This window comes from Motacilla alba, chromosome 10 (assembly GCF_015832195.1).
Source record: "Motacilla alba alba isolate MOTALB_02 chromosome 10, Motacilla_alba_V1.0_pri, whole genome shotgun sequence".
Classification (NCBI taxonomy): domain Eukaryota; kingdom Metazoa; phylum Chordata; class Aves; order Passeriformes; family Motacillidae; genus Motacilla; species Motacilla alba.
In genome coordinates this window covers 4876075-4900691 of record NC_052025.1, presented here as the reverse complement: position 1 = coordinate 4900691, position 24617 = coordinate 4876075, and the positions used below count along the sequence as shown (strand labels likewise).

The window sequence follows — 24617 nt, the reverse complement described above, 5'->3', positions numbered from 1 at the left end:
AGCTAGCCCAGTAGCACCTTATTAGTCCTCCGTGCTGCCAAAACAGGGGGCTTCTGATAGAATGTGTTAACCATGCTCTAAGAGCAGTTGTTTGCTGAGTGTCCTAACACACAGCAAAATTTAAATCTGTACAGCCTTCACAACTGGGTTTCTTAGAGGACACTAGCAGTTTCACAAACTTAAATGCCGTAGCTGAACTAGTCTGGTTTTTTAGCCTTTGGGATACTTTGTTTCCTCAGCAGAGGCCAGTAAAACAAACCTATGTCATTTACATGCTGCTTGTTGGAAAAGGGAACGTGCAGCATAATACAGGGCTTTGACTGGTGCCCAGTGCAGCCAGAAGACTTTTCATTTCCTTTCCATGTTCTTTGGCCCAGGTCCATGGGCTGTCCTCTTTCCCCTTGGCTGCAGTGCAGGCTGGAGTTACGGATCAAGGCTTGTTCATGGGAAAGCAGTGCAGGCACTCCCATTGTCATTTATTCCTAATAGGTTAAAGACATTTTTCTGCTTCTCAAGATGTTGTTATAGGAGTTTTTAAGGTTTATGTGTGTTATACAAGTTAAGAATGTGTATTTACTAATTTTGTAAATGAGTTCTGTCCTTGGCAGTATCCTTAATCCCATTCTTCTTGCTGGCATCAGGAAATAAATTTGGCTTTTGGTACAGTATGTAACTTGGAGCAAGGATTAATCCTCCTCTTAACATTGTAATAACTTTAAAGAACCACTTGCTTACCTGTAGTTAAAATAGGTCTTTGAACTGGAATCATTAACTTCAAATATTTAACAACTTGCTGCTGCTTGCTTTTCAGAGGTCTCTCCCCACATAGTCATTTCAGAGACTAATGCCTTTCTTATTTAGATAATGCTATTAGCTTTTCCTATTTCATGCTAGGAGTTTAAGCACTTCCCTTTAGAAGTCTCCAAAGTCTCTACTTTCATCTTCAGATTTTATGAAATCTAAGGTGTCATTTCTATTTTTAGTCTAATCCTTGAAGGAAGTATGAAACTACTTGAACTTCTAGGAATGATTGTGCTTCTGCACAAATATGACAAAAGTTCAGTAACAAATGAAACTTATGTTCTTTAGCTCTTTCTGGGTTACTTTAGGTTTCAGTTTATTATCTTGGAGATGTTTTCATGTTTTGTTGCAGCAGGTGATTTTTGGTCTTGTAGCTAAATCTCCTGAAATGTATTGAGTGAAGAGGTTTCCTGTAGTGTTCTGATGTGCTCACAGTATTTTTCTGATCAGACAGAAAGCAATCAAATCTTTGGATAAAAAAACTGCAGTGAACTGCACCTCCTATCCCCTCTAACGTGGAGGGTAGAGCAGGCTGTGGGTGCATTTTGAGGGTTGGAAGGGGAAAAGAAACCCCTGATGTCTCTGTGGCCTTAGTACAGCAGGGCAATGGCAAGTGCTGGTCCGACTGCACCACAAGGTTCATGTTTCCAACAGTGGCTCGTCCTTGAGGGGGAAGAGTTTGGGAACAGGACGGGCTTGTAGTGGTGCATCTCATGAATATTTTTCATGTCCAACAGTTTTGGCTGTGAGAATTCTTGCATCAGGTATTTCTGTTATTTGCAGCTCTCAGCAGCTGGCATGTTGTCAGCATAGATATTTGCATTTTGTAGCAGGGATTTCTCCAGCTTACCTGCTCATTGTTCTGGAGAGCCACAATATATGCTAGTACAGGACGGGATGATTAAGTGAGACTTTTTGTGCCTATTTGATTACTTATTAGGAAAAAAAAGTCACTTGGGTCTGGTCCTGCAGCTCATTTAACTACTTCAGATGAAATAGGTTTGCCTTTCTGCTCTTGGCATCAGCCCCATGTGACAGAGACCCATCAGATCCCATGATTGACCACTTATGTCTGAGGCAGTTGCAACTATAAATCTTACTGTCACAATTTGAGAAATGGGAACTTTATCTCCCTTGGAGTGTCAAGTCCCACTTTTCCAGAAGGATACTGTTATTTATATCTGGGTTCAGTCTTTGAAATTATAACTTGCATGTAGTGAGTTATGGAAAAAGTTTTTAATTTTAGTATCACTGTAGTCAAAACTGACCTCAATGCTCTGCATCGCGCAGTGGTGGGATGCAAGTTGTGCTCTCTTCTAAACTGCACTTTACAGTGGCTCCAAAACCCACAAGTGACACCAGAATGAAGATGTGCTTCAGAGCAGTGGTGTTTGCCATTAGGCTGACCATCAGGTTTAGCTGTTACCTTCCTCTTCAAGTTCCTCCAAGGGTAGTTCAGAGCACATAAAATAAGCTCCTGTGCTAAACTGCTTAAGTTAAGCTTGCTATCCTCTTTCTCCTGATTGTAGATTACTGGTTTACAGTCCATTGACTCTTTAGAGTAGCAAGTGTAACTATATTTAATGCTGCTATATAAGGAATGAGCAGCCCAACCAGAAGCTCCTGGGGGAAAAAGGGTGAAGACAAAGACAAAGTGTGTTGAGGCTTGCTTACACACACTGCAACTAACTCCTTTAATACCACCTCATTTATCAGCAGTTATAATGGAAGTCAGGGGGATGTGGGTGTGCTAAGCTTTGGTTTTTAAATGTCTCCAGTACAGAAGATACTTAAATTTTCATTTGCCAAGATGAACTTCCAACATTATGTATAGAAATTCAGTAGTTTAATTGGATGGAAATAGAGATGCAATGAGAGAGGTAGTTTTCCACAGGATGTCTTTGACCATCTAACTTGTTCTTAAATTGCCTGTATTTATAGGTTGACAGTCTGGGGAAAGTGTATGAAAATTCCTTCTTTTAGTAAGAAATACAGTGGAAGGGGCAAGGATCTGCACAGCTCTGCTCAGAAGAAAACCAAAGTCTTGACACTTGTCTATGAGAGGTCTTTCCTCCAGACTCAACATATTGATGAGTCTCAATGCTCACAAAGCACAGCAACTATACAAAGAATGGTGATTAACACTGCTGTGTTAACTGGTTAAGTGCAATGCTTCCTTTTTCAGCTAATCTGTAAATAGTGGGCATAAATAGCAGTAATATGCAGATACTGCCTATAAACAACCCTTTTCCATAAAATTTCATGTACTTGGTGTTTGACAAATCCCTTCTTTGTCTGATACTGCTCTATAGAGAGGAGCATAGTAAATGGAGAAATTACTCGTCTGAAGCCTTGTTTGTATGTAGCTTTTGTTTAATCAGATGAAAGGAGTTGCCTGTTATTTGCATGTTTAATTGCAAGGTTCATCCTTCATACCGGTCTGTTAAGAAAAACTAGTGGAATTTGAGAAATCTGCATAATTAAATCCAAAGGTGTATGAAAATGAATAGCCTTGAAAGAAAAGTCTACAGATCCTAGTGTGAAGCTAAATGTATTATTTGATACTATTGGACAGAGAAGACAGAGGGCTACGTGGAGGCTTTACCATCAAGTAACTGTTACTGATACTTAATTTTTATTAAGAAGTAATTTGGTCCTACAATTAAGACCTTGTAGAATACAAAACATCCCTGTGGACTTCAGGCAAACAGGGAGGATGTTTTGGGTATTAGGTAATGGTCACAGCTGCTTCATATTCTTCCAGAAATACTTTTCTGACACTTGTATCCAGAAAGGATATGTTTATAGATGTTCATAATGTCTGGAAGGAAACTGCAAAAATAAGAATCTTTGAATTTTTAGATGGAGTAAAAAAGCAGCCTCATCAACTTACTTATTTAGTACTTGATACAGACAGGCTGGGAATTATCCTGAATTATCCTAGGTGGGTCTTTTTTATTTGGTAGTGGGGCAGTTTTATTTTTTGTCACGGTTTCTCCTCCAGCCATGCTTATGAGCTCCATATGTCAGCCTGTATTTCAGTGGCAGTGACTGGAGAACAGGAGCAGAAGGGAGCTGCAGAGATCCAATGGAATAATCTACCTTTGGGAAACAGACTGATGGTGAAAGCCCAAGTGTCACAGGGTCAGGGTTTGGGGTGGTAACTACCTTAGCTCATTTGGAGTCCTCGTTCCTATGCTGTATTTTTAATCCTATAATGCTAACTTTTATCTCTCTCTGTTTTTCAAAACTCTTGAACCTGAAGTGGTATTTTGGGTGGGATATATGAGCAGAGTAATCACATAACACATAAGAAAATTGGTTTGAGTTTTCTCTCTCTTTGAGGTGCTGAGCAGTGCAGAATTGAGCTCTAAAAGAACAGAAGAGATTTTGCCGTAGTTGCATAAATCACAAGAACTATGACAAGTCACAAGAAATATTTTGTATTTTAAGGTTTTACATAACTTTGTCTTCTTCTGTGTAGATGTTGATTTTTTTTTTCACTCAGTTGCAATAAATATTGCTTTTGTTCCATGTTTTCTAAATTCACTGCTTGGTCTTATTCCTCTGGAAGCTGCTGTTCTAGAGTGGATACTTACCAACTCCTATACCTTTTTCATTGACCAAATAAAAACATACCTCTGAGAAAGCAATAAAACCTTGTGTAGAAGCTCATTCTTAGGATAAGGCTTACTTTTCTTCACAGTATGTAAAAGCAGAATGTAAAATTAAATACTTCACTCTGAGATGTACTGTGCATGCATCTGGAAATTAAGATGCCAAAGATTTAGGTCCTTTATAGAAAAATACCTGTTGTACCTTGATTAAGTTTGTATCACCTATAGCATTTAGTGGTAGATATTAATGTTCTTTAGAGGGAGGGCCTTGTTTCTTTGGAGTAGACTTTGCTCACTAGAATATTTAACTTTTCAGAAACCCAGTTCTCATACAGGAATTAATATATTGTTAATACCTTCTAGTTAGTAATGTTAAGCTGTTTGTAAATACTACTTTTCACTTATTTGGAGTCTTTTTTGTTTATTTCAGGGTGCAGTCTCTGGGTCAGTTCAGGCTTCAGATCGACTTATGAAAGAACTCAGGGATATATATAGATCACAGAGTTATAAAACAGGTAAATGCCTTAGATTTCCCTTTTTAAAATATACTTTAATTCTCTTGGGAAATACTTGCTGCTAACTTCTCTGTGTTTTGTTCTGTGTTTGTATATACGTGCATGTTTGTGTGTGCACATATGTAAAAATACATAGATACATTATATATACTCTTACTACATAAAGTAGTTTATTTGTGGAGAAAAGTCAGAACATATATTCCTTGCAATAATGATGTGAATTACAGTGGAAAACAAGCTTGTATTTTAAATTCGTTTGAGTAATGACCAGTGATTATCTTGAGGTAGTGGATGGCTGTTTCATTTATCCCTTATAGGAACTGTAGCTAAAGTAGCTCAGCAAAGGATTCAGCATATTGACTCATCTGACGTGTGAGAAATAGAAATTACATAGATTTTGGCCAAGTTGTATTCCTCTATGTCTGCCAAAAAGACAAGTCCATCATTGCAGCCAGGTGTCAGATCCTGGTGCAGGCCAGGATGAGAACAGGAGGAATGCCTAATTAGAGAGTCAGTATAAACTTAAATACCTTCTCACTTTTCTGGACTTCTGCCCATATTTATTTCTAGTGGATTTAAACCTCACTTGATGATGCCATTTTAATAATGTGTAAAAGAACAGAGGTGAAGAGACAAGAGGTTCCTGTTTGGATTTGTCATATTTAACTTTTAGGTAAATTGTTTCATGTATGTAATTGCTGGGGACAGTGGTAAAATGTCTGGGGTATAAATTTGATGAGGTGACCTAGTGTTGATCTAATGCAGCCTCCTTCTTTTAGCTTTGTTGCAACTGAGTGCTTGCCAGTGTGCCCCAATCACCACCGGTCTGGGAAGGAATGGATTAGTGGGTCTAGGGAAGAGCTGGAAGCAGATCTGTGTAAAGTCATGGGAGATGCTTTACTGCCCGGTTTTGTCAGGATTTGTTTTGGTGATCAGAGCTGAGGCTGGCTATAACAAACCAGACTGCAAAGAGTGCTGTGGGGTGCTCAGTCATGTGGTGGCAGCACTGGAGTCAGCCAGAGGCCCCTGGCTAGCTGTGGTTTGAGGGGAGGGTTTAGGCTCTCTAATAATGCCATTTCTTGGCTTTAGATAAACAAATCTTAAAGAGTTGCAAAAGACTGATCGTGATGTAGGAAAGCGTACTCTAAATTATGAGGAAGAGCAAATCTTGCTTAACTTTACAGAAAGTTGAGGTTCTGAAGGGTGAGCGCAGTAACTTAGAGCTCATGACTTTGAAAATACATAAAAACACTGCAGCTGGATGCCTCATGTTGATCTCTAAAACATGGTTATGAAGTAGTGTCAAGGGGAGGTTGACACTACAAAGATGATGGCAATTATCTGTCCTACTGACACATTTATTACATTTTGCCAGTAAATTGATGCTCTTAGTTATAAAACTTACCTGGATTCATTGCTTACGGTTTCATTTATTCTTTGACCTTGAGTAAATGTATATTCTTGGTTCTTTTCCTTTGCACGAAACTCCTGCTTTCATAGCCTGGTTCTGCCCTTTGTTAGGTAACTGTCACCCCGTGCACAAGCTGGGGCAGGTAATTGGCTTTTTTAATGTCATTTTTGTTAAAGAGTACTTGCCCCATGGTCCATTTTACCCTAAATTTAATTTCTTTCTACTAATGCACAAAGGGAACCATGGTGAAACTACAGGTTCTTGTAACTGTTGCAAGGTAATTTAACGCTGTTTTCATTTCTTTGTAAGACAAGCCAGAAAGGCTTAGGCTGATTTTTAGTTGGGTAAGGATCACTTTATTTAGTTTTCATGGGTTACATGTTTTTAGGACTGACTGTAGAACACTGGGAGTTCTGAAGTGAATAATACTTGTAGCAATAGTATTTAAATTTTTTCCTTTTTCTCTTGGACTGTTTTATAAAAAGTACTATTAAAAGACAGTGGCTTCAACTGTAGCTGTGCATTCAAGGTAGTACCTATTTTAGAAATTAATTCCCTTTATCAAATGAAGCAATGCTGCTAGAGTTCAAGCAAAAGATTACAAATTTGCTCTCAACAGCAAAGTTGCTTATCTACCTGGGAAATCTAGGGGAAGAATTGCCCTTAAAGAAACAGAAAATACTTTTCTTATGAGCTGACAGAAGCAAAAAATACTCCAGAAAATTAAGATACTCTGTTGTGAATTAGTTTCATTAGCCTGTTCAGATAATGGGAGCCCACAAGTCCTGTAAAACAAGATTATCTCATTTCCACATGTCAGATTGGAGATTCACAAATGACTTAATGTAATTTAAGGGATTGGGAAAGGAGGGCAAGAAACAAAGAATTTGGGGATATTAAATGAAATCTTTTCTGTTCATATCTTTAGCATCTGTTTTATTCAGATATAGTTTGTATGGATTTCAATTCCGTTTTTTGTCCAAAGACTCTGTGGGATTTACTTTTTGATATAGTGATGTTGCCCTGAGTAAGATGTTGCCTCTGTTTTGAATTGTTTCTCTTTCTACATTTCAATTTCTTACTTTTTTGCTTGCTTCATGGTTCTGTGTTTTTTTTTTTTTACTTGATCACCTCTTTCACTTGATCACCCCTGAGTAATAAACCCGCCCCACCTTGTATTTAAGCAAGAGGAACCTACCTTGATTCCTTTCCTAAATTAAGGACTTCCCCTTAATTTAAAACTGCTGTTAGTAAATTAAATTATTTTTGATGGGAACCTTTTTCCTCTCACTGTCAAAATTACAAAAAAACACATGAATTACTTCCAAGTAACATCCCCTTGATTATTCAGAAAACCCCAAACATGTCCTCCCTCAGCTTTGGATGGTGTTAAGTAGCTTCTGTATCAAGACCTGGAGCCCCCTCGCTGCTGCTCTTGAGGAGCCACAGATGCTGTTGGGCTCAAAACTCAGCTGCTTGAGAGGCTGCTGGAGTGTCTTGCACTGGTGTTAAGGCTCAGCCCTGAGCTGAGCTTGGCTATCTCTGGCTTAGATGCAGCACAGCTCTTTTGGGTACAGCTCTTCCTGTTGGGGAAGCTGGCGAAGTGTCTGAGCCTTGGAGTTGGACTGGGACAGGAGCTGTGGCTAACAACAGGAGGCTCAGGATGATGGAAGGAGTGCAGGAGTGGGGCTGAAGGCTTAGTGAGTGAACAAAGGGATGGAAATTCTCTTGTGATCTTCCATTGTTTAGCACAGTGTCAGGAGCCTTACTCTAACTTACTGCCTTCTCTGTAATAAGTATTGTTTGCTCCCACTTGGATGCAGGTGGAAGAAAATATTCTGGATACAACAAATGGAATAGATTTGTCATTAATGGAGTTGACAATGAGCAGAGTTCTGAATGTCAACTCTTTTGTTATTACATCAGAGCAGGACAAATTGAAATTCTTACAGTTTGTGACTTACACTAAGGTCAGTTCAGAAAACAGTGTCTTTGGATCTGAGGAATTGGAAAAAGGCCTTAAAGAGGTCCTTTGGTTGCCCCTCAAACAGAGATGTCCTGTCTCTGAAGTAGCTACTGATTAAAGGGATATGGATAGCACAGTGAGTATGTGTTCAGGCCTACACTGTTATTCTAGACATAGAAAAATTAGAAATTGTGCTCTTGGCTGCAGTACTGCAGTACCCACTTGTTAGTGGCACTCAGAAAGGAGAACCAAGCATGGGTGCTCTAATTTCTGTGCCAAGTTTTGAAATGCTTTAGAGATAATGGTGTCTGGACAGCTTGAAATGTCATGTGCATTCCAAGTACTAATGCTTACAAGCTTCAACTGTAAGATTATTTTTATGCTAGAATAGTAAAACTCAGAAATTAGTATCTCACATTCCTTGGGAAGAATGTGGTGACTGCAATCTGGTGGTTGTATTGCCTTCAGAAATCCTAGGCAGGTTCCTGATTTGTATATGGCTTCCAAATAATTAGGTCAGCAGTAAGGATGCTGTTAAATATTAGGCCAGGTAACAAGTTTAATAATATTGAGTTAGTCTATATGCATGAATATTCTGTGAAAGAGGAGGTTTAATTTCTGTACATGACTGATACCGTGCTCTAAATCTTGTTGGGTGGTTAAAGATTTATTGCTTTTTCCAGAGCTGCTTGTGAATTTATGCAGAGAGGAAGCTTTGAATATACAAGAAAATGGCAGATAATTTCCATCCTTCCCTGGGAATGAATTGCACAACTGTTGCTTAATATGCTTAAAACAAACAGGCCACTGGAAGTCACCAGCTGGCTCCCACAGACCATTCCATTCTTTAGATGCATCTTTCTGGCTTCCTCAGTCAGCTGTTGGGAATGTGCTCCATCCACTGCTGCTGTATCTCCTTTTTATTGGGTTTCTGCTGCATACACTGTCCTGTGGGCTGTCCTGGTCTGCCTGTACTGATGAGAACCTGGGAAACACAATGCTGCACACTCACACTGTGTTGCACAGGGTCTTAAAAACATGTTGGTGGTGTACTGGGTGTAAAATACAGTGAGTAATAAGCAAGCTGGAGTTGTTGTTGTGGAAGGTTTGAAGGTGAAATTGAAGTATCAGAAAAAAATTGATTATTGTGGAATTTTTTAATAGAAGAGAAAACCCTTTTTCCTTGTAGCTCCTCAGAAGTGCATCTGCTACTGGAGGAAGGATGTGCCTCAGTATCAGTATCCTACCCATTGCTTACACTTGCTGACAGTATTCAAAATTAAAGCAAAGAATGGTTTTGCTAAGTTTTCTATCTATACTTCTAGTGCATAATTAATTCCATCTAATATTTCTACAGGGATATATTCAGTGGAACTGGTAAATGACAGCTTGTATGAATGGCATGTTAAGCTTCTCAAGTAAGTTAATGAAGTTTTTACATGTTCTGAACAATCTGTTTTATTACTGCTGGAGAGATTCTTTTGATAAATGAGTATCTCTAGCCATAGTATATAAATTACCATTACATTATATGCCATAGAATATAATCTCCATTACTGGTAGTAGCAGTAATGATAATTGTAGCCACTAAATAGTGGCTGTAATTCTGATACATAGAAATGTCTGGAGATGGACTGGTAGTGATTGAGCTGGCAAAAAGAGACCTGCTTTTCCCTGCCAATGCTATGTGTATTGCATTAAGTGTCATTACTGTTCAATTCTAAAACTGCTCCAAAATATGCAGCCTTAAATGATGAAAATTCTTTTCAAGAATTTTTTGCATTGGTTTTGTTTTTATTTGTTTTGAATGACAGGAAAATCCAGGTTCTAGTTGCACTTAAGACATAGGAGAGAACAGAGCTGAGTGCCACTAGTTGTTTATTTGTACAGTTAAACAGACACACAGGACTGAAACTTTTAGCTATCACAAAAATGTGAATTATATAATTATATGTACCTTGTCTTCTGTCATTGCCTAGTATACCAAGTGAAAAGCAGTACATAACTCACCTTCTTACATCCACAGTCCTGTAACTTTAATCCTCGAGATGTTAGAGTGAAATTATTCCTGGTAACAGGATCATCTGCTGGCATCCCTATACAGTGCTGTAAAGAAAGGAAGAGCCTACCCAAACTGTGCTGGGTGACTGCAGCATCTGGCAATGGATGAAAGAGCTTCCATGGGTTCACAGATGTCCTGGGGGATAAGGACAGAGGCTGTTTCAGCACAGTAGCTGACCTGCGTGTAGGAATTGCTGCCTTGTCCTAGGGGTGAGACTCGTGCAAACTGGGTCACTAGCTGTTGAAATAGTTTTGTTTCCTTCTTAGTGTAATCATGGGTATGTGAAGGTTTTGAGGCTGAAAATGGCAGCAATGACACATCAGAGAAATCTGTGTCACATTATTGGAGGCCTTTCCTATTGAGTGCATCTGTAACCAAGTGCTCAAACCATGCGCAGTGATTTGAAACCTCTGTTCAAGTGCTGTGAACAGGTCTCATTTTCTGCCTTCAGAAAAGAGGAAATGGAGTACATGCAGCAAATGCCTTCCAGAATGTCTAAGAAAAGAAGAGTTGTGTTTGTTTATTTTTGCAGCAAAAAGTGTCTGGAAACAAATGCACTGTGTGCAGGGGGGTAGATACTCAGAGGAAAGAGCCCATGTGAGGAAGGAGCAGTATTGTTACTTAGAACAAGTCCCTTTGAACTGGCCCAGCAAAAGCCATGGCTTGAAATGAGAGGTTCCTAAGTGCTGGAAGATTTTTTTCTGAAATAACTTCACACTGGTAGGATGGGGACTACATGCCCAAGAAGTTCTGAAATGAGATCTTACAACTTTGTAGTTTCAGCTGTAGTAGAGGATTAGATTTAAGGGCTTTTCAGTCCCTTTAGCATCTGCTTTTGGCTTGCTGCAGGTGTTTTTGACTAGTCTCTTCTATTTAAAAGCAGATGAGGTGTCAGATTAACCCATTGGGATTAACCCAGTAGGGTCTGAATAAATGGCCAGGCTGCTAACCACCAGCATTTTGGAACAAACAGTTGTTGAAATTCTGCTGAGCAGAAGCTGCTGGCTTTAGTACTTCTGCTGATGCAGATTACTTTTAACAGCTGATGCAGGACTACAATTACATATTCCATAAAGGATGCACTAACTATGTGCTGAAAACAAGATGACTACAGTCTTCTTGTTTTTCTCCCCTCTTATTTGAATGCAACTGAACTGAAGAGAATTAAAATTGCTTTTTTCAAATAAACAACTTATTTAGTGCTGTGTTTAAGCAACACTTAATAGCATTGGGAATGTTGTACATTGCAGCAAGCTTTCATGCTGATCTTGTGGCAAAGTTTTTACTTAATAAAAGGAGCAAAAATTTCCTACATTTCACCTTTAACTACAATTTGTAAACTGCAATTACATACAGGAAGTCTGTAAGAGGAACTACTGTTCACAGGTATTGAAAATATTAACTTCATCCATGGTCTCCCCCCTGGTGCTTTTATAGGGTTGATCCTGATAGCCCACTGCATAGTGATCTTCAGGTCTTAAAAGAAAAAGAAGGTGTAGAATACATTTTACTCAACTTCTCTTTTAAGGTAAGTGTCTGTAGGATGCAAAGCTGCAGTTAAATTTGAGGCTTACTATAGAAAATTACTGAAATGACCATCAGCTGTTACTTGGGTAATAATGGATTTGTTTCATTAAAAAAAAAGGGTGGAAAAAGAAAACTGACTTTTAAGTTCATCACTGAAGCTTCCCAAAAAAATGCTTTTTAGCCAATACTATGGAAAGTGAATTTTTACAGAACTGAAAAATTGCAATACTTTGAATCTGATTTGACAAATAAGGCTATTGAAATACTTTCTGTTTGGGAAGCAATGTCACAGTATTTTCCTTAACCTGTTTTTTTATTATTCTACTCAGGATAACTTCCCTTTTGATCCTCCCTTTGTGCGAGTGGTGTCTCCTGTGCTCACGGGAGGGTAGGTTTGAGTTGCCCTGCAGAAATTGTGCTTTGTGGTAAAAATGTTACAACTTGAAAAACTTGGTGCCTGCCATATGTGTAAGAACTGACCTCCGTGGGGGGTTAACATTGCTCTTCCTTCTCCTGTTGTGGGGTGCTTTGGGTTGGTGCTTTGAATGGGTCTTGATCCCTGTGTTGCCTTAAGTTTTCTGAAAGGTCTTACCTGCCTCTCTCTTGCTGGTAACACTACCATAAAGTTTTTCTTTAAAAACTCCTCGAATGCTAATTCAAAACCACAAAATTTAATTGAAAACATGCTCCAAATGTCATCTAAAGCACGTTTGAAGTGCTGTCTGTGGGACTTGTATATATCCATGGAGAGACGAATAAATTCACCTCCTGTTGACAGGAAATGGTACCTGCTCTTGAAAATGCAGCCTGTGATAGTTGGTGCTGATTCTTACGTGATTTGAGTTGTCATTTATTCTTCTTTAATTCAGTAAATGATTAGTGCAGTTAAGTGGGGTTTCTGAGGGGTGCTGCTATCTCAAAATTAAACAAGCAGATCCAAACACCAGAAAATTATTTGGATTCTAATTTGATTGTACTCAGACTTCTTTTTAGAATGAAAAAAGGATGGCTTTTCAGTGGTCATTTCCCTCTGAATGTCATATGGATCTATGAGGTATAAATGTCTTGATCATAGAGGAGAATACATTTTGGCAGGAGTAAATTCCTTCTCTCAGTCCAGGTTTTGTCATGCTCAGGTGTTCTGCTGAGTCCCAGTCAGCACAATGGATAAAGTGGTTTTGAATTTTAAAAGAGGTATTTACAGAAAAACAGCAAGAAAAGATCTAGTTATCTCATGTTATTTATATGTGCCACCTGCATTGTTTGAAATGGTGTTAAACTTCTTTACACAGTTCAATTTTGTTGGTTTCTTTTAGCTACACATCGGTACCATGTATATGTAGAGTAGCCATGAAAAGTAACTTTCCTTTTTCCATGGTCTCTGCAGTTGGGCAGAATAGCTCAGTCAGTGGTTTAAACTAAGTCTAGTTAGCAAACAGCTTTTCTTGTCTCACTATGTTAATTTTCTTTGCCTAAGTATGACATAGCTAACTAGTTACTATATATTACTGGTTGAAGGGCATTTCAGCTTTATGAACAAAGAATTAAACAAACAAACTGCAAGAGCTTAAAGTGCTATGAGCACTTGCTTCTTCTTACTAACTGCTGATGTCAAGTATATTTTCTTTCACATTTGTTTCCAGGTATGTCCTAGGTGGAGGTGCTTTATGCATGGAACTTCTTACTAAACAGGTGAATATGAGCTCTGTTATCTGGCTAATAAAACATACCTGAAAATAGTGAAAACAGGTGCTTCTCTTGAGTTGAAGAATCCCTGTGTGGAATAAATTACACATTCCAAAGGAAAGGTGGTGAAATTAAACCTCAATCCCACTAGATTTGCCTCACTGATCTTGTTTGAGATCTTCTTTTCTGCCTTGGATGGCTTACAAGAGATGTGAGGAAGAGGCAGGCAGTCCAAGCAGGTCAACCTGGAGCTCAGAATTTCTGTGAGGAAGGCAGTGTGGAGAGCGAGCTCTGGGGGAGCAAGACACGTTGTTTTCTTTTCTAGAAGCCTCTTCAACTGCATAAAGTCAGCTCTGGAGAAGAGAGGAATACAGATGATTATAGTCATAGATGATTTGTGTAGACAGAATGATTTTTCTCTTTAAAATAAGTAAATTAGTGAAGTAACTTACTTGCAGGCTCTGGCAGAAACTCTTGTGAGCTCTGGAAGGTAAAGCAATGCCAGAGATGAGCAGAATTCTTACAACTTACTGGATTGGCTTCATTAGAGATCAGTCTTTTCTACTTCTTGGAAAAAGGAGTTGTAATTTCTGTTGTGACATTACTGAAAATGTCACAACAGTGACATTTTTGTAAGGATGGAGGTTTTTTTGTTCCTGTCTTGCTGTATTTTGGAAATGTAGTTCAGTCTTTTCATTCTTCTTACAAGTTCTTAGTACTAGGACTGTATATAATTCTGCAGATTTTCTGTGGAAAATAAATGTTAACTGAAAATAAGTAATTGAAACTGGAATGCAGGAAAAAAAATCCTGAAGCACGTGTTCCAAAATAGATTTGGAAGGTGAGCACAAGAAGCAAGTACATGTTGTATGTTAGCATTCTTTTCCTCCTCCAGGGCTGGAGCAGTGCCTACTCAATAGAATCAGTCATCATGCAGATCAATGCCACTTTAGTCAAAGGAAAAGCCAGAGTACAGTTTGGAGCCAATAAGGTAAATGTGCTGTGTTTCTCAACTACACAAATCACTGTTGGGCTTCCACTTCCTTGCTGACTTGCATAGAAGTTGCTTAATGACAGAAGTGCTATTGCAAATATATACACATTTCAAATTGTCTGGTGCCTGTATGAGTATTTTATCAGCAATTAGGCATTTTTTATGTAATTACAAGCATATGAGATGGATAAAGCCTTGGGATGGTCAGGGTAGGCTTTTGCTATCCTTGTATTGGCAAGGGAGGGGTGGGAGGGACGATTAGAATTGGGAGGATTTGGAATTTCTGGCTCTGAGAAGGGAATCTTGAAAGCCAGGAATGTTCTAACATTGTGCATGGACTTAAAAATAAAGCCCACTGTAGAATTTCCTTGTTAGAGCTGGTTTTGAGTCTTGCATGTCTAGATGCAGGTTTTTATATTAGTTTTTTCTCCTTTCAGAATCAATATAATCTAGCAAGAGCACAGCAGTCCTATAAGTCACTAGTACAAATACATGAGAAAAACGGTATGTATAGTCTTGCCTCTTTGTTCCTGTCTGTACAGCACCCTGGGAATTGGTGTTTGCCACAGAGAAACTTGAAGTGACTAAGTGTCTTATTTTGGCTTGGGAAGACCATAAATATTTTTTCCTTCTTTTCTTCTTGCCCTAGGAAAACAGAGGTGCTTAAATAACTTGACTGCAATCATTGCAACTTTTCCAGTTTACTTGAATGTTGTGTGTGTTTTCCTGCTGCTTCTTGAACAGCAGCTGCATTTCATGTTCAGCCAGTTGATCTAGGAACTTCATTGTTACTGTGGCTTTAAGGACTCTTAATATTGGCAAAATATCTGCTGGGATTTATCCCTTTCCCTGAAAGACTTTGTTTCAATGTGTCAAGAACCTAGTGGAAATACACATTAATGAAGAGAGAAAGTGGGGGAAAAAACCTGAGACTAAAAAATACAAAAGTCCAAGTGAGGTGTACTAGCTGGGAAAGTGTACAATAGCATAGGGAAACACCTGTTTCGGTGTGGGCTTTTTTACTCTATTATAAAACAAGTGTACAAGTGCTTCAGGTATAATTGAATTTACTGTGGCAGCATGAGAAGCCTGAGGCTTTAAAAGGTTTAAGTAGCTTACATGTTACATAAAGGTAGTCAGCAGAGTTGGTACTCTGGTCTTGTGCTGAGGGAGTCAGTGCAGTTGCACTTCTGTGATGTTCAGGGCTCTGGGTTGGAAGCAGTGTCCTCCAGGAATTGAGGTTATTGTGAAAGTGTGTGACTGCAGTGAGCACCTCAGTTTCCCGCTGCTAACATGGAACATAACACCTGTACTCTTGGGAGGAAGATCAAAGATAATGACTTCAACATCATCTCCAGTTTTACAGTATTTTGATCTTGCTGTTAACTGAGCCTTTTGCTCTTTTTGTTTGCTACAAAAGCCAGCGTGGCTGCTTAGTTGTATGTGCTACAAGTGATCAATCCTGCCTCAGGAGCTGAACACAAAGCATTCACAGTACTCAGTGCTGCTGTGAAAGGTGTCTTAAGCTTAGAGCTGCTGCGTGCTCTCTGGGACAGCACAAATAGGCCTTGTAGTCTCTGTACACACATTTACAGGAAATGTTACAAGAGGGGCTGGGAGAATTAAGATTGGAGGTCTCTAGAAAAAGCGGTGCACACCTGATCAGGTATGACTCAGCTGTTAAACATGCCAAATTATGTCAGGAAACCAGTTATTCAACTGACATTTCTGAGCTTCTTCCTACAGGAAGATTTGCAGAAGTAGGATAAACTGTTCAGCTGCTTGTGCATGCCTAACTCAACACAAAATGGGATTTATGTAAATGTCCCAGTGCAGTCATGTTTGTATGTCTATGTTTTAAGTAGCTTGAAGACTTGGGGGTTTTACCTCTCTTCTGTTAAGTTTGGTTAGAGCAATGTTCCTCCTTCAGCAGCTTCCTTTTGTTGGTGTTCAGCTTGTCCAGCTCAGGATAGCTGCTGCCACAGAAACCTGTGTGTGCACACCCAAATACCAAGTCAGATCCTGGAATGTGCCACATGGTTTGTCTCCCACTGTTGACTTAATCACATTTAGGGCACTGGCTCTCGCTGAGCTGGGCTGCCTGAAGAGGGAAGGACTGAGCTGGGGTAGGCTTCCACCTCCCACAGGGGAAGAGTAGGATGGTCTGGACACAGCAGCGTTGGTGCCTAACGTGTCTCTGTTCTCCACAGGCTGGTACACTCCTCCAAAAGAAGATGGCTAATGCTGAGGACTGTTGTATCCCTGGACCAATGTCAACAAAACAAGCTCTTTTTTTATGTTTTCCAACACAGACTCAAGCTATGAGTGCCCCTATAACAGCTGTACTGAGGACTTTAGCTATTAGATAAGTTAGTGGATAATCTGTCAACTGACACGTGCAGTATAAGTTACAGCCTTACCATTCCGCTCTTCTTAGGCATCTGGACTGAGCAGTTTGGGCCTTTACCATATTTGTTCTTATGGGTTAAGCAGATTTGGGCCATGCCCTCCCTTCTCCCTGTTTTTATTTGAAAGCATAAACTCTCCCTGCAGCAGGCTATCAACTTACTAAAGATCATACAATAGGAGTGAGTTGTTCACACACTTCTGTGTATTTCTTACTTTTTGCAAAATGCAGACTGCAGAGACTTGCATTGTATTGTTTCATTTAAAGCCAAGAAGTTTAATACATTGTTTAATACTGTTTTAGAAAATGTCAGGTCTTGCAAATCACAGTAGTTTTTCTGGTCTGAAATGACAGCGTTTGTAGTATTTTCCAAATTAATGATATAGGAAAAACACATGTATGTTAAGTCATTAAACATTTTTCATGGCTGTATGAGAATATGAATTGTTTATTGGAAAAGATGCTCTTTGTTTAGATAATTTTAATTTTTGTTTGGTTTTTTTTCTTTTTTATTTTGTTTCGGTTTTTTGTTTTTATGCAGAGCAAGGCTGTGCCAATAAAACCTTGTAACTAGTCACTTCCACTGGGGCGTCAGAACTTGCTGGGCTGTTCCTGCTACTTGTTGGCTCAACCTCCTTAACAAAAAGAGCCACAGTATGAAGCTTGAAGTTATTTAAAATACTAAAAATCTTTTTAGGTGTTCCATTTTATTAACGGGTTGTTGCAATCATTTCTAAACTAATGAACTTACAAAGTGATTGGCACAAATGGAGATGAAAGTCCTTGAATGAAATTTTTTTTATATAAAAACTACAATAAAGTACAAAAACATGTCATCCAATTCAGAGGCATAAAGAATGCTGCCATAGTCATGACGATGGTTTTGTTATTGAAAGACTAATGGGAACTGTTCTTTCTTTATTAGAAGATGAGTCTGGGTCTGTGTACTCACACAATTTCATTGCCTTACCGGAATCGACTCTTATTTTGGTTGTAGTACTAGTCCTTAGGCCTGTGCACTCCTCGGGGCCGAGCGAAGGGTGTGTTCCATGGATTAAGCACTTTCAGAAGTGCAGAAGCATGTTTTTATGGTTTTTTGTTTGTTTGTTTTAGTTGACTATCGAACTTGTGCTCTTTTCTCTATCAGGCGCCCGCGGGTCCTTGTGCATTTGCTTCTAGATCCAGTTTTTAGCTCGAAAGAAACGAGCCGGGCGCGCTGTGGCGCCGCTCCCAGCGCGGGCAGTGCCCGGGGCGCCGGCCGAGCGCCGGGGCTGTGCCGCTCGCTGTCCGCGCACGGCGGGGCTGGGGGCGGCCCCGGCCTCCGCCCTGCGGCGCACGCTTCGGTTTGGGTTCCATTTCTTCTGGCAGAGTTCCTTGGCAATGTACAGTAATTTGTAAACTTGCATCAAGTTTATGAATAAAAAGCATTTTACGAAGCGCTGTGTCCGTGCTGGGGCCCGGGGCGCGAGGGAAGGGGGGAGCTGAGAGCGGGCCGGGTCCTCCCCGCCGCTAGGCGGCGCCAGTGTAGTGGCTTCTGCCCGCTCGCGCTGACGGGAAGTTGCCTCAGGCGCGGAGGCGCGCGGGTGACGCAGAGCGGCGGGGCCGGGGGGGCTGCGGGGCCATGGAATCCGCGGCGAAGGGCAGCTACGTCCTCGCCAACCTCGCCGAGGTGGTGGAGCGTGTCCTCGGCTTCCTGCCCACCAAGGCGCTGCTGCGCGCCGCCTGGTAAGGGCCTGGGCCGGGGCCGTGGGGTGGGCGGCGGCCGGCTCCGGTTGGCGGGGGCGGTGCGGCCGACGCGGTGTGTCCGTGTTGTGTTGCAGCGTGTGCCGGCTATGGAGGGAGTGTGCCCGGCGGACGCTGCGGACGCGGCAGCGAATCGCGTGGGTGTCGGCGCTGGAGCCGGGCCCCGCCGAGAACCACGCGCTGGTGCGCGCGCTGGCCCGCGAGCTCGAGGTGAGGGGGCGCGAGGGGCGGCCTGAGGGGGCGCGAGCTCCAGCCGAGGGGGCGCCTAAGGGGCGCGAAGTCGGCGCCTTGGTTTAAACGCTGAACGCGCTTCTTCCGACCGCTCGGCTAAAGGGACGTGTTCGGTGGCGTAGGTGGTTTTGACAGTTCAAGTGTTGCGTGTTAATACACCGATCAAAACGCCGAGGATTTGCTGTTCAGGGCACATCTGTTCATCGCGGCAATCTTGTTAAGAGGTTAGCCCTCATAGGCTGGGAGACACTGAGTAAACACTGCAGGACTTCTGTGCCTGGCAGGATTTCTTTCCAGTATTAACCTGCTGCTGGGTCTTCACTACACAAAGATTCATGTCAGGGTCTTTCACAGTAGACAGGCCGCAGCAGATCAGTGTTAAACCAACTGGGACGAGAAGGGCTGGAAGCGCCTCTACACTGTTTCCCAGCATCAGCACTGGTGAACAGTAGATGCCAACCGTGAATGCAAGGCGTTTATATAGTGCTAAATGAAGGAGTAGAGTCATGGGCCAGTCTGCTGAGCTGTTCTTGCTTCTGTGAAGTTTGGGTCAGCTTCCTGCCTGTGGGCAGAAGTGCCTGTGGGCACTTCTGAGGCTAACGAGAGGTTATCTGTTGGCTGACAGGCGCCTGGTGAGGGGGGAGAGGACCGGCGTGGGCTGGAGGTGGAGCAGGAGCAGTTTCTCCTCGGTTTCTGCCCCCATTTTCCCTCCCCTCTGTCCTGTCTTATGTACTCCTCCGCCCGTGTCTTTGCAGAAGGTGCACGTACTGCCCCAGACCGTGCTCTACATCGCTGATGCAGAGACCTTCAGCGGGCACGAGGAATGTCACGAGCAAAAGAAAGGTAAAGCCTGGACCTAACTCACTTCTGCTTAAAGATACGCTGGGATGTAAGCAGAGCACAGTCAGCTGAAAGGGAATTCGCTGTGTTTTAGTTTCAGTGGAAAGGAAATGTTTTGGAGAAACCATGACTGGGTAGTATTGCATTTGTGGTACGGAGCAGCTCACAGATCTTTGTTAATTTGCACTGATGTGTTCCTTTCTCTTCTGTGGAGGACTCTGAGTGTGTTTGCCTGCCGGCAGCCCGGTGCTCTAGGGGAGCAGCGTGCTGTTACCAGGACGGCCACTGATGGGCAGCATTGGTTAAACAGGACGGGGATGGCTGTGGGATTTGCTCAGAAGACACTTTTACTGCTGTCTGATGGTTTTTTTGGTTTCTTCTTATTTTAACAGCCAGAAAAAGAAACAGTAAAGAAACGGCTCTCGCACTTGAAAAGTTGTTGCCAAAGCGCTGTCAGGTTCTTGGACTGGTCACCCCAGGGATTGTAGGTAGGAGCAAAATGTGTGGGTTTTTAAGAGGTCAGCTTGAAGGTGTCATCTCCCACCTTGTTCAGCACTGGCTTTGATTTTAAGGAGATCACAGTGTCACTGCTAAGTGACGTGGCGCTTATTTCATGTATTGCAGTTATAATTAAAAGGGTTGATTTAATTGGGCAGGCAGCTTTCCCTGGCACCTTAATGTACTTACTGAATGTTGCTTGGATTTATGTATACATTTCAGTCATAATGTGACTAACTGTAGAGAGCATCCTGGTATATACCTGTTTGTAATGGTCCAGCTGGAGGCACATGCAGTAACTGGAAAATTCACGGCCTCCTGTGGCAGGCTTTTTCTCATGCTTCACTTTTATCATTAGAAAGTTGGTTTTTTTATAGTTTCTCACCTTAAATTCGCTTTCCACATTTAAGTAAGGTATTTGATTGTTGTCATTACCATATTTTAATAACACACTCCCAATTTTTGTGTCAGTTTTGCTTTATACTGTCATCACATGCTTATAGGACACCTTAAAAACTTGAATATGTCCGTGGGCCTGCAGAAGTTGGCAGGAAGGCTTGTTTTCCTGATGTTTTATATCTGGTGTGCCTGGGGAGATATAAATAATATAAATATAAAGTATTTAAATATGTAAATATATCCATGTCTCCACGTCAAAACTGACTTCAGTGGGATCGATAGCCAGCAGGACCTACACGTTTCAGCTTTCCAAAACAATAACAAAAAAATCCCACCAGTTTTCAGTTAGATAAGTTGTTACAGAAATAGATTGTCATGTTTTATATCACCTGAGCTGTTCAACCTCTTTCTGCCCGTGTCAGTGTAAATTAATGTATTAGAATCTCTGAACACAAGGTGCCTGGTTTTGTCTCTGTAGTTACCCCGATGGGTTCAAGCAGCAATCAGCCTCAAGAAATTGAAGAGGGCGAAGCTGGGTTTGCTCTGTTGTTTCCCAAAATTGATGGGGTGAAAATTCATACCTTCCATTTTTCTAAAGACGTGAAGAACAGGGTCTTTGACGAAAGCAAATTTGCTGAAGCAGGTATGTCATTTTTCTCTCCTTTATGTGGGCTTTTGTGAGGTGTTGCTCTCTGAGGTGCCAGTGCAGTTCTTAGTAGAACCAGCAGCTTCTGTACTGGCCCCAAGAGCCTCTGAGGGGCTCCAGCTGGTGACTGGGCATGTCTGCTCCCCCCAGTCTCTGGAGCACTAGGGAGAAGTTATCCCAAGTATCGGTTTCCAGTTACTTCAGTTACGTTTCAAGCGGAGCTGTTCAGGGAGAGGTGTGATGTAATATTTGAGGAGAAACTAGGATGGTTGGACTTCAGAGTTCAGGATTTAAAAATAAGGGGATCAGTGTTGGCTTTTGTTTGTAGGTCTGAAGAATAACCCAGATCTCCGTGTTGTTCTTCTGTTTGGCTACAACTCCTGGAAGACTGGAGCTACTCGATTTCTTCATCAAATAGTCAATCCATTGAATGAGAAAAGTATTATCCTGGCTGGAGGACAGGTGGAGAGCTTTACGTCACTGACCTCTGAGAAGTAGGTATTTTTTTCAAGATAAATGATGAAAAAGATTTAACATGAGAGAAACATTGCAGATCCATAGCCTTCTAGTTATAAAACTAGAAAACCCCCTTTACCAGTAGTAAAATAACAATTTCTTAAAGGGAAAAATGCCACAACTGCTACTCTGTGATGTAGCCAGAAAAGCTGGAAGCTTGGTATGGCTGTGTTACAGTTTGGATTCTGGAAACCCAGCTAGGAGAAACCCAATGAAAAGGGGATTTCTAGCTTCAGATACCTTTGTGTGCTTATTGCAGTCAGCATTTCATCTCTGGAGTGCAGGTAAATGAGTGCCTGTTGTGGCGGACCCGAGGATGTGAACATGTGTTTGTGTATCTGCCTCAGTTTGGCTCACAGCACGGAGCAGTAGCTGCACACACAGCAAGGCTGTGCTCCAGGAGCTCACCTGATCTACCCTGGCTGCTGAAGGACGTGGCATTCCGTCCTGTGAAGCGTGCTGCAGCCATGCCCATAGCTCCTCTCATCCCACTGGGGGTCTGGAGTCCATACTAATTTCAGTGTTTTTCTTGCGTCTGATTTTGCCAGCTGCATCATTGCCCCAGATAAGAGAGCTGACCTTAAATAAAGTCACTGCAGATAAAGGTTAAGTACGTAACTACTTGACCCCGTGTGTCCTGGCCACCCAATTTAAAGCAACATGAATCCAAAACCTTTACTGACTGCCGCCCTGCTTCAATGTATAAATCCTCAGTGCCTTTGCTTGTCTTAAGTTTAACTGACATTTTAGTTGGAATTGCAGAGCTGCGACATACACAAACTACTGAGTTCAGCATGAGTGAAATAAGTTTATGGCTAATACCTAGTAATGGATGTGGAAGTTTTCTTTATGAAAGGTTGCTACAGAAAAACATTGCTAAAATATGAAGTCTTTGGTTTGCTTTTTAACTTTGGTTGGTATCAGAATCACTGCAATGTCAGCTGCTTTGAACCTACGTCTGCTGCAGCAGCAGTTTACTCTGGTGAGAAGTGGTCCCCCCAAAATGTTCTCTTAACTCGGTGCCTGTTGCCTTTCAGTAACCACGCCCAGCCTGGTGATGCCTGCGGTGTGGTTGGGTTGGCTTTCAGCGGTCCCCAGATCCAGAGTGCCACTGTCCTGCTAGACCAGGATGTGGCTGATGAGAGGACAGCAGAAGCGGCCATGCAGCGTCTCAAAGCAGCGAACATCCCCGAGCACAACACCATTGGCTTCATGTTTGCCTGCGTTGGCAGAGGATATCGGCATTACAAAACCAAAAGGAATATGGAAGCGGATGCATTTAGGAAGTTTTTTCCAAATGTACCCCTCTTTGGCTTTTTCGGACATGGGGAAATAGGATGTGATCGAATAGTTACTGGGAATTTCGTGTTAAGAGAATGTAATGACATAAAGGATGACCTGCTTCATGGTTATACTACTGTTATGACTCTTATTCACCTTGGTTCAACTAAAGCAAACCAAGCATAAGTAAGGTTTAATGCTTCAATGAGCTGTTTGTTTCATTCCAGAGAGCTGAGAAGTCTGGAAGAGTGGACATCTTGCAGTCAAAGCCCCTTCCAAAACATAAACATCATTTTGGTAATGTTATTGAGTCTTGTAGTTGCAATAGAGTTTACTGTAATATCTGTGAGAAAGCCTTGCATTTTTTTGTAATCCCCTGTACACATCAGAATTGCAGGAAATTATATTTGATGGAATTCTGCATTTGAAGAAAGCCTCTTTCTTCCAAACTGAAAATGGTTTCTACAAATTGTAGAATACGCTGAATTGGAAGGGACCCATCAGGATTGTTGAGTCCAACTCTTGGCCCTGAACAGGACACCCCAAGAATCCCACCAAGTGCCTGAGAGTGTTGTCCAAACTCTTCTTGAGCTCAGTCAGGGCTTGGTGCTCTGACTGCTTTCCTGGGGAGCCTGTTCCAGTGTCCAGCCACTCTGGGTGAAAACCTTTTTCCTGATAACCAACCTAAACCTCTCTGACTCAGCTTCATGCCACCTCCTCGAGTCCTGGCACTGGTCATGAGAGTGAAGAGCTATTGAAGACCACAGTGAGCTCTCCCCTCAGTCTCCTCCAGGCTGAGCAAACCAAGTATCGTCAGCCACTTCTCATAAGGCTTCCCCTCCAGATCCTTCACTTCCTCTCGGCATTCCTCTGGACTCCCTCTAAACTTGATGTCTTTTTTATACAGAGGTGCCCAAAACTGCCCACAGGACTGGAGACTGCCCCAGAGCAGAGAGGAGCAGGACAATCCCTTCCCTGGCCTGGCTGGTGGTGCTGGGCCTGATGCCCCCAGGACATGATTGGCCCTCCTGGGTGCCAGGGCACGGCTGGCTCCTAGCCAGCTCCCCAGTCCGTACACATAGCCAGGGCTGCCCTGTCCCAGGTGCAGAATCCAGCACTTGCCATTGGTACATTTCATATGGTTGGTGATTGCCCATCTCTCTTTGTCAGTGTCTCTTCAGGGCCTCTGTCCTTGAGAGAGTTGACAGCTCCTCCCAGTTTAGTGTCAATGGCAAACCCAAACCCAAATGTAGAAAGAAACAGTACTTTGATGTGCTCTATTTATGCATATAAAGCACTCTAGAAAAACTACTGATGCATTAAATCTACCATTTCCTGGATTTTATCTCTAGAGAGATGCAGAACTTTCTCAGACTCCTATTTACAAAACTGAAGTTTTACTAGATAAAATCAATGAAAATCTTTAGAGAAAAGTAACAAAGTACTTGTTAAATAAAGATAGAAGTATGTCAAAGTA

General features: G+C 41.7%; 2 protein-coding genes across 4 annotated transcripts in view; both read left to right on the top strand.

The window, feature by feature from the left end:
* The window catches only part of UBE2Q2 (ubiquitin conjugating enzyme E2 Q2), a 45725-nt gene extending 27303 nt beyond the window's left edge, over positions 1 to 18422 (top strand). For 2 of the 3 annotated variants that reach the window (XM_038147655.1, XM_038147656.1), the window contains 8 exons: positions 4849 to 4933; positions 9668 to 9728; positions 11810 to 11900; positions 12229 to 12287; positions 13543 to 13591; positions 14481 to 14576; positions 15017 to 15083; positions 16790 to 18422. In XM_038147655.1, the coding sequence (XP_038003583.1) occupies positions 4849 to 4933; positions 9668 to 9728; positions 11810 to 11900; positions 12229 to 12287; positions 13543 to 13591; positions 14481 to 14576; positions 15017 to 15083; positions 16790 to 16821 (540 nt within the window). In that variant the 3' untranslated portion in view covers positions 16822 to 18422. Of the gene's footprint in view, positions 1 to 4848; positions 4934 to 9667; positions 9729 to 11809; positions 11901 to 12228; positions 12288 to 13542; positions 13645 to 13691; positions 14460 to 14480; positions 14577 to 15016; positions 15084 to 16789 lie in introns of those variants that run through there. The other variant, XM_038147657.1, reaches the window with a different exon arrangement.
* Positions 18423 to 18463: 41 nt separating this feature from the next.
* Positions 18464 to 24617, top strand: FBXO22 (F-box protein 22). The gene is made up of 7 exons (XM_038147658.1): positions 18464 to 18711; positions 18807 to 18939; positions 19716 to 19803; positions 20193 to 20288; positions 21176 to 21340; positions 21672 to 21837; positions 22897 to 24617. The coding sequence occupies exons 1-7, from the start codon at positions 18608 to 18610 to the stop codon at positions 23324 to 23326; spliced, it is 1182 nt and encodes a 393-aa protein (XP_038003586.1). The 5' UTR covers positions 18464 to 18607; the 3' UTR covers positions 23327 to 24617.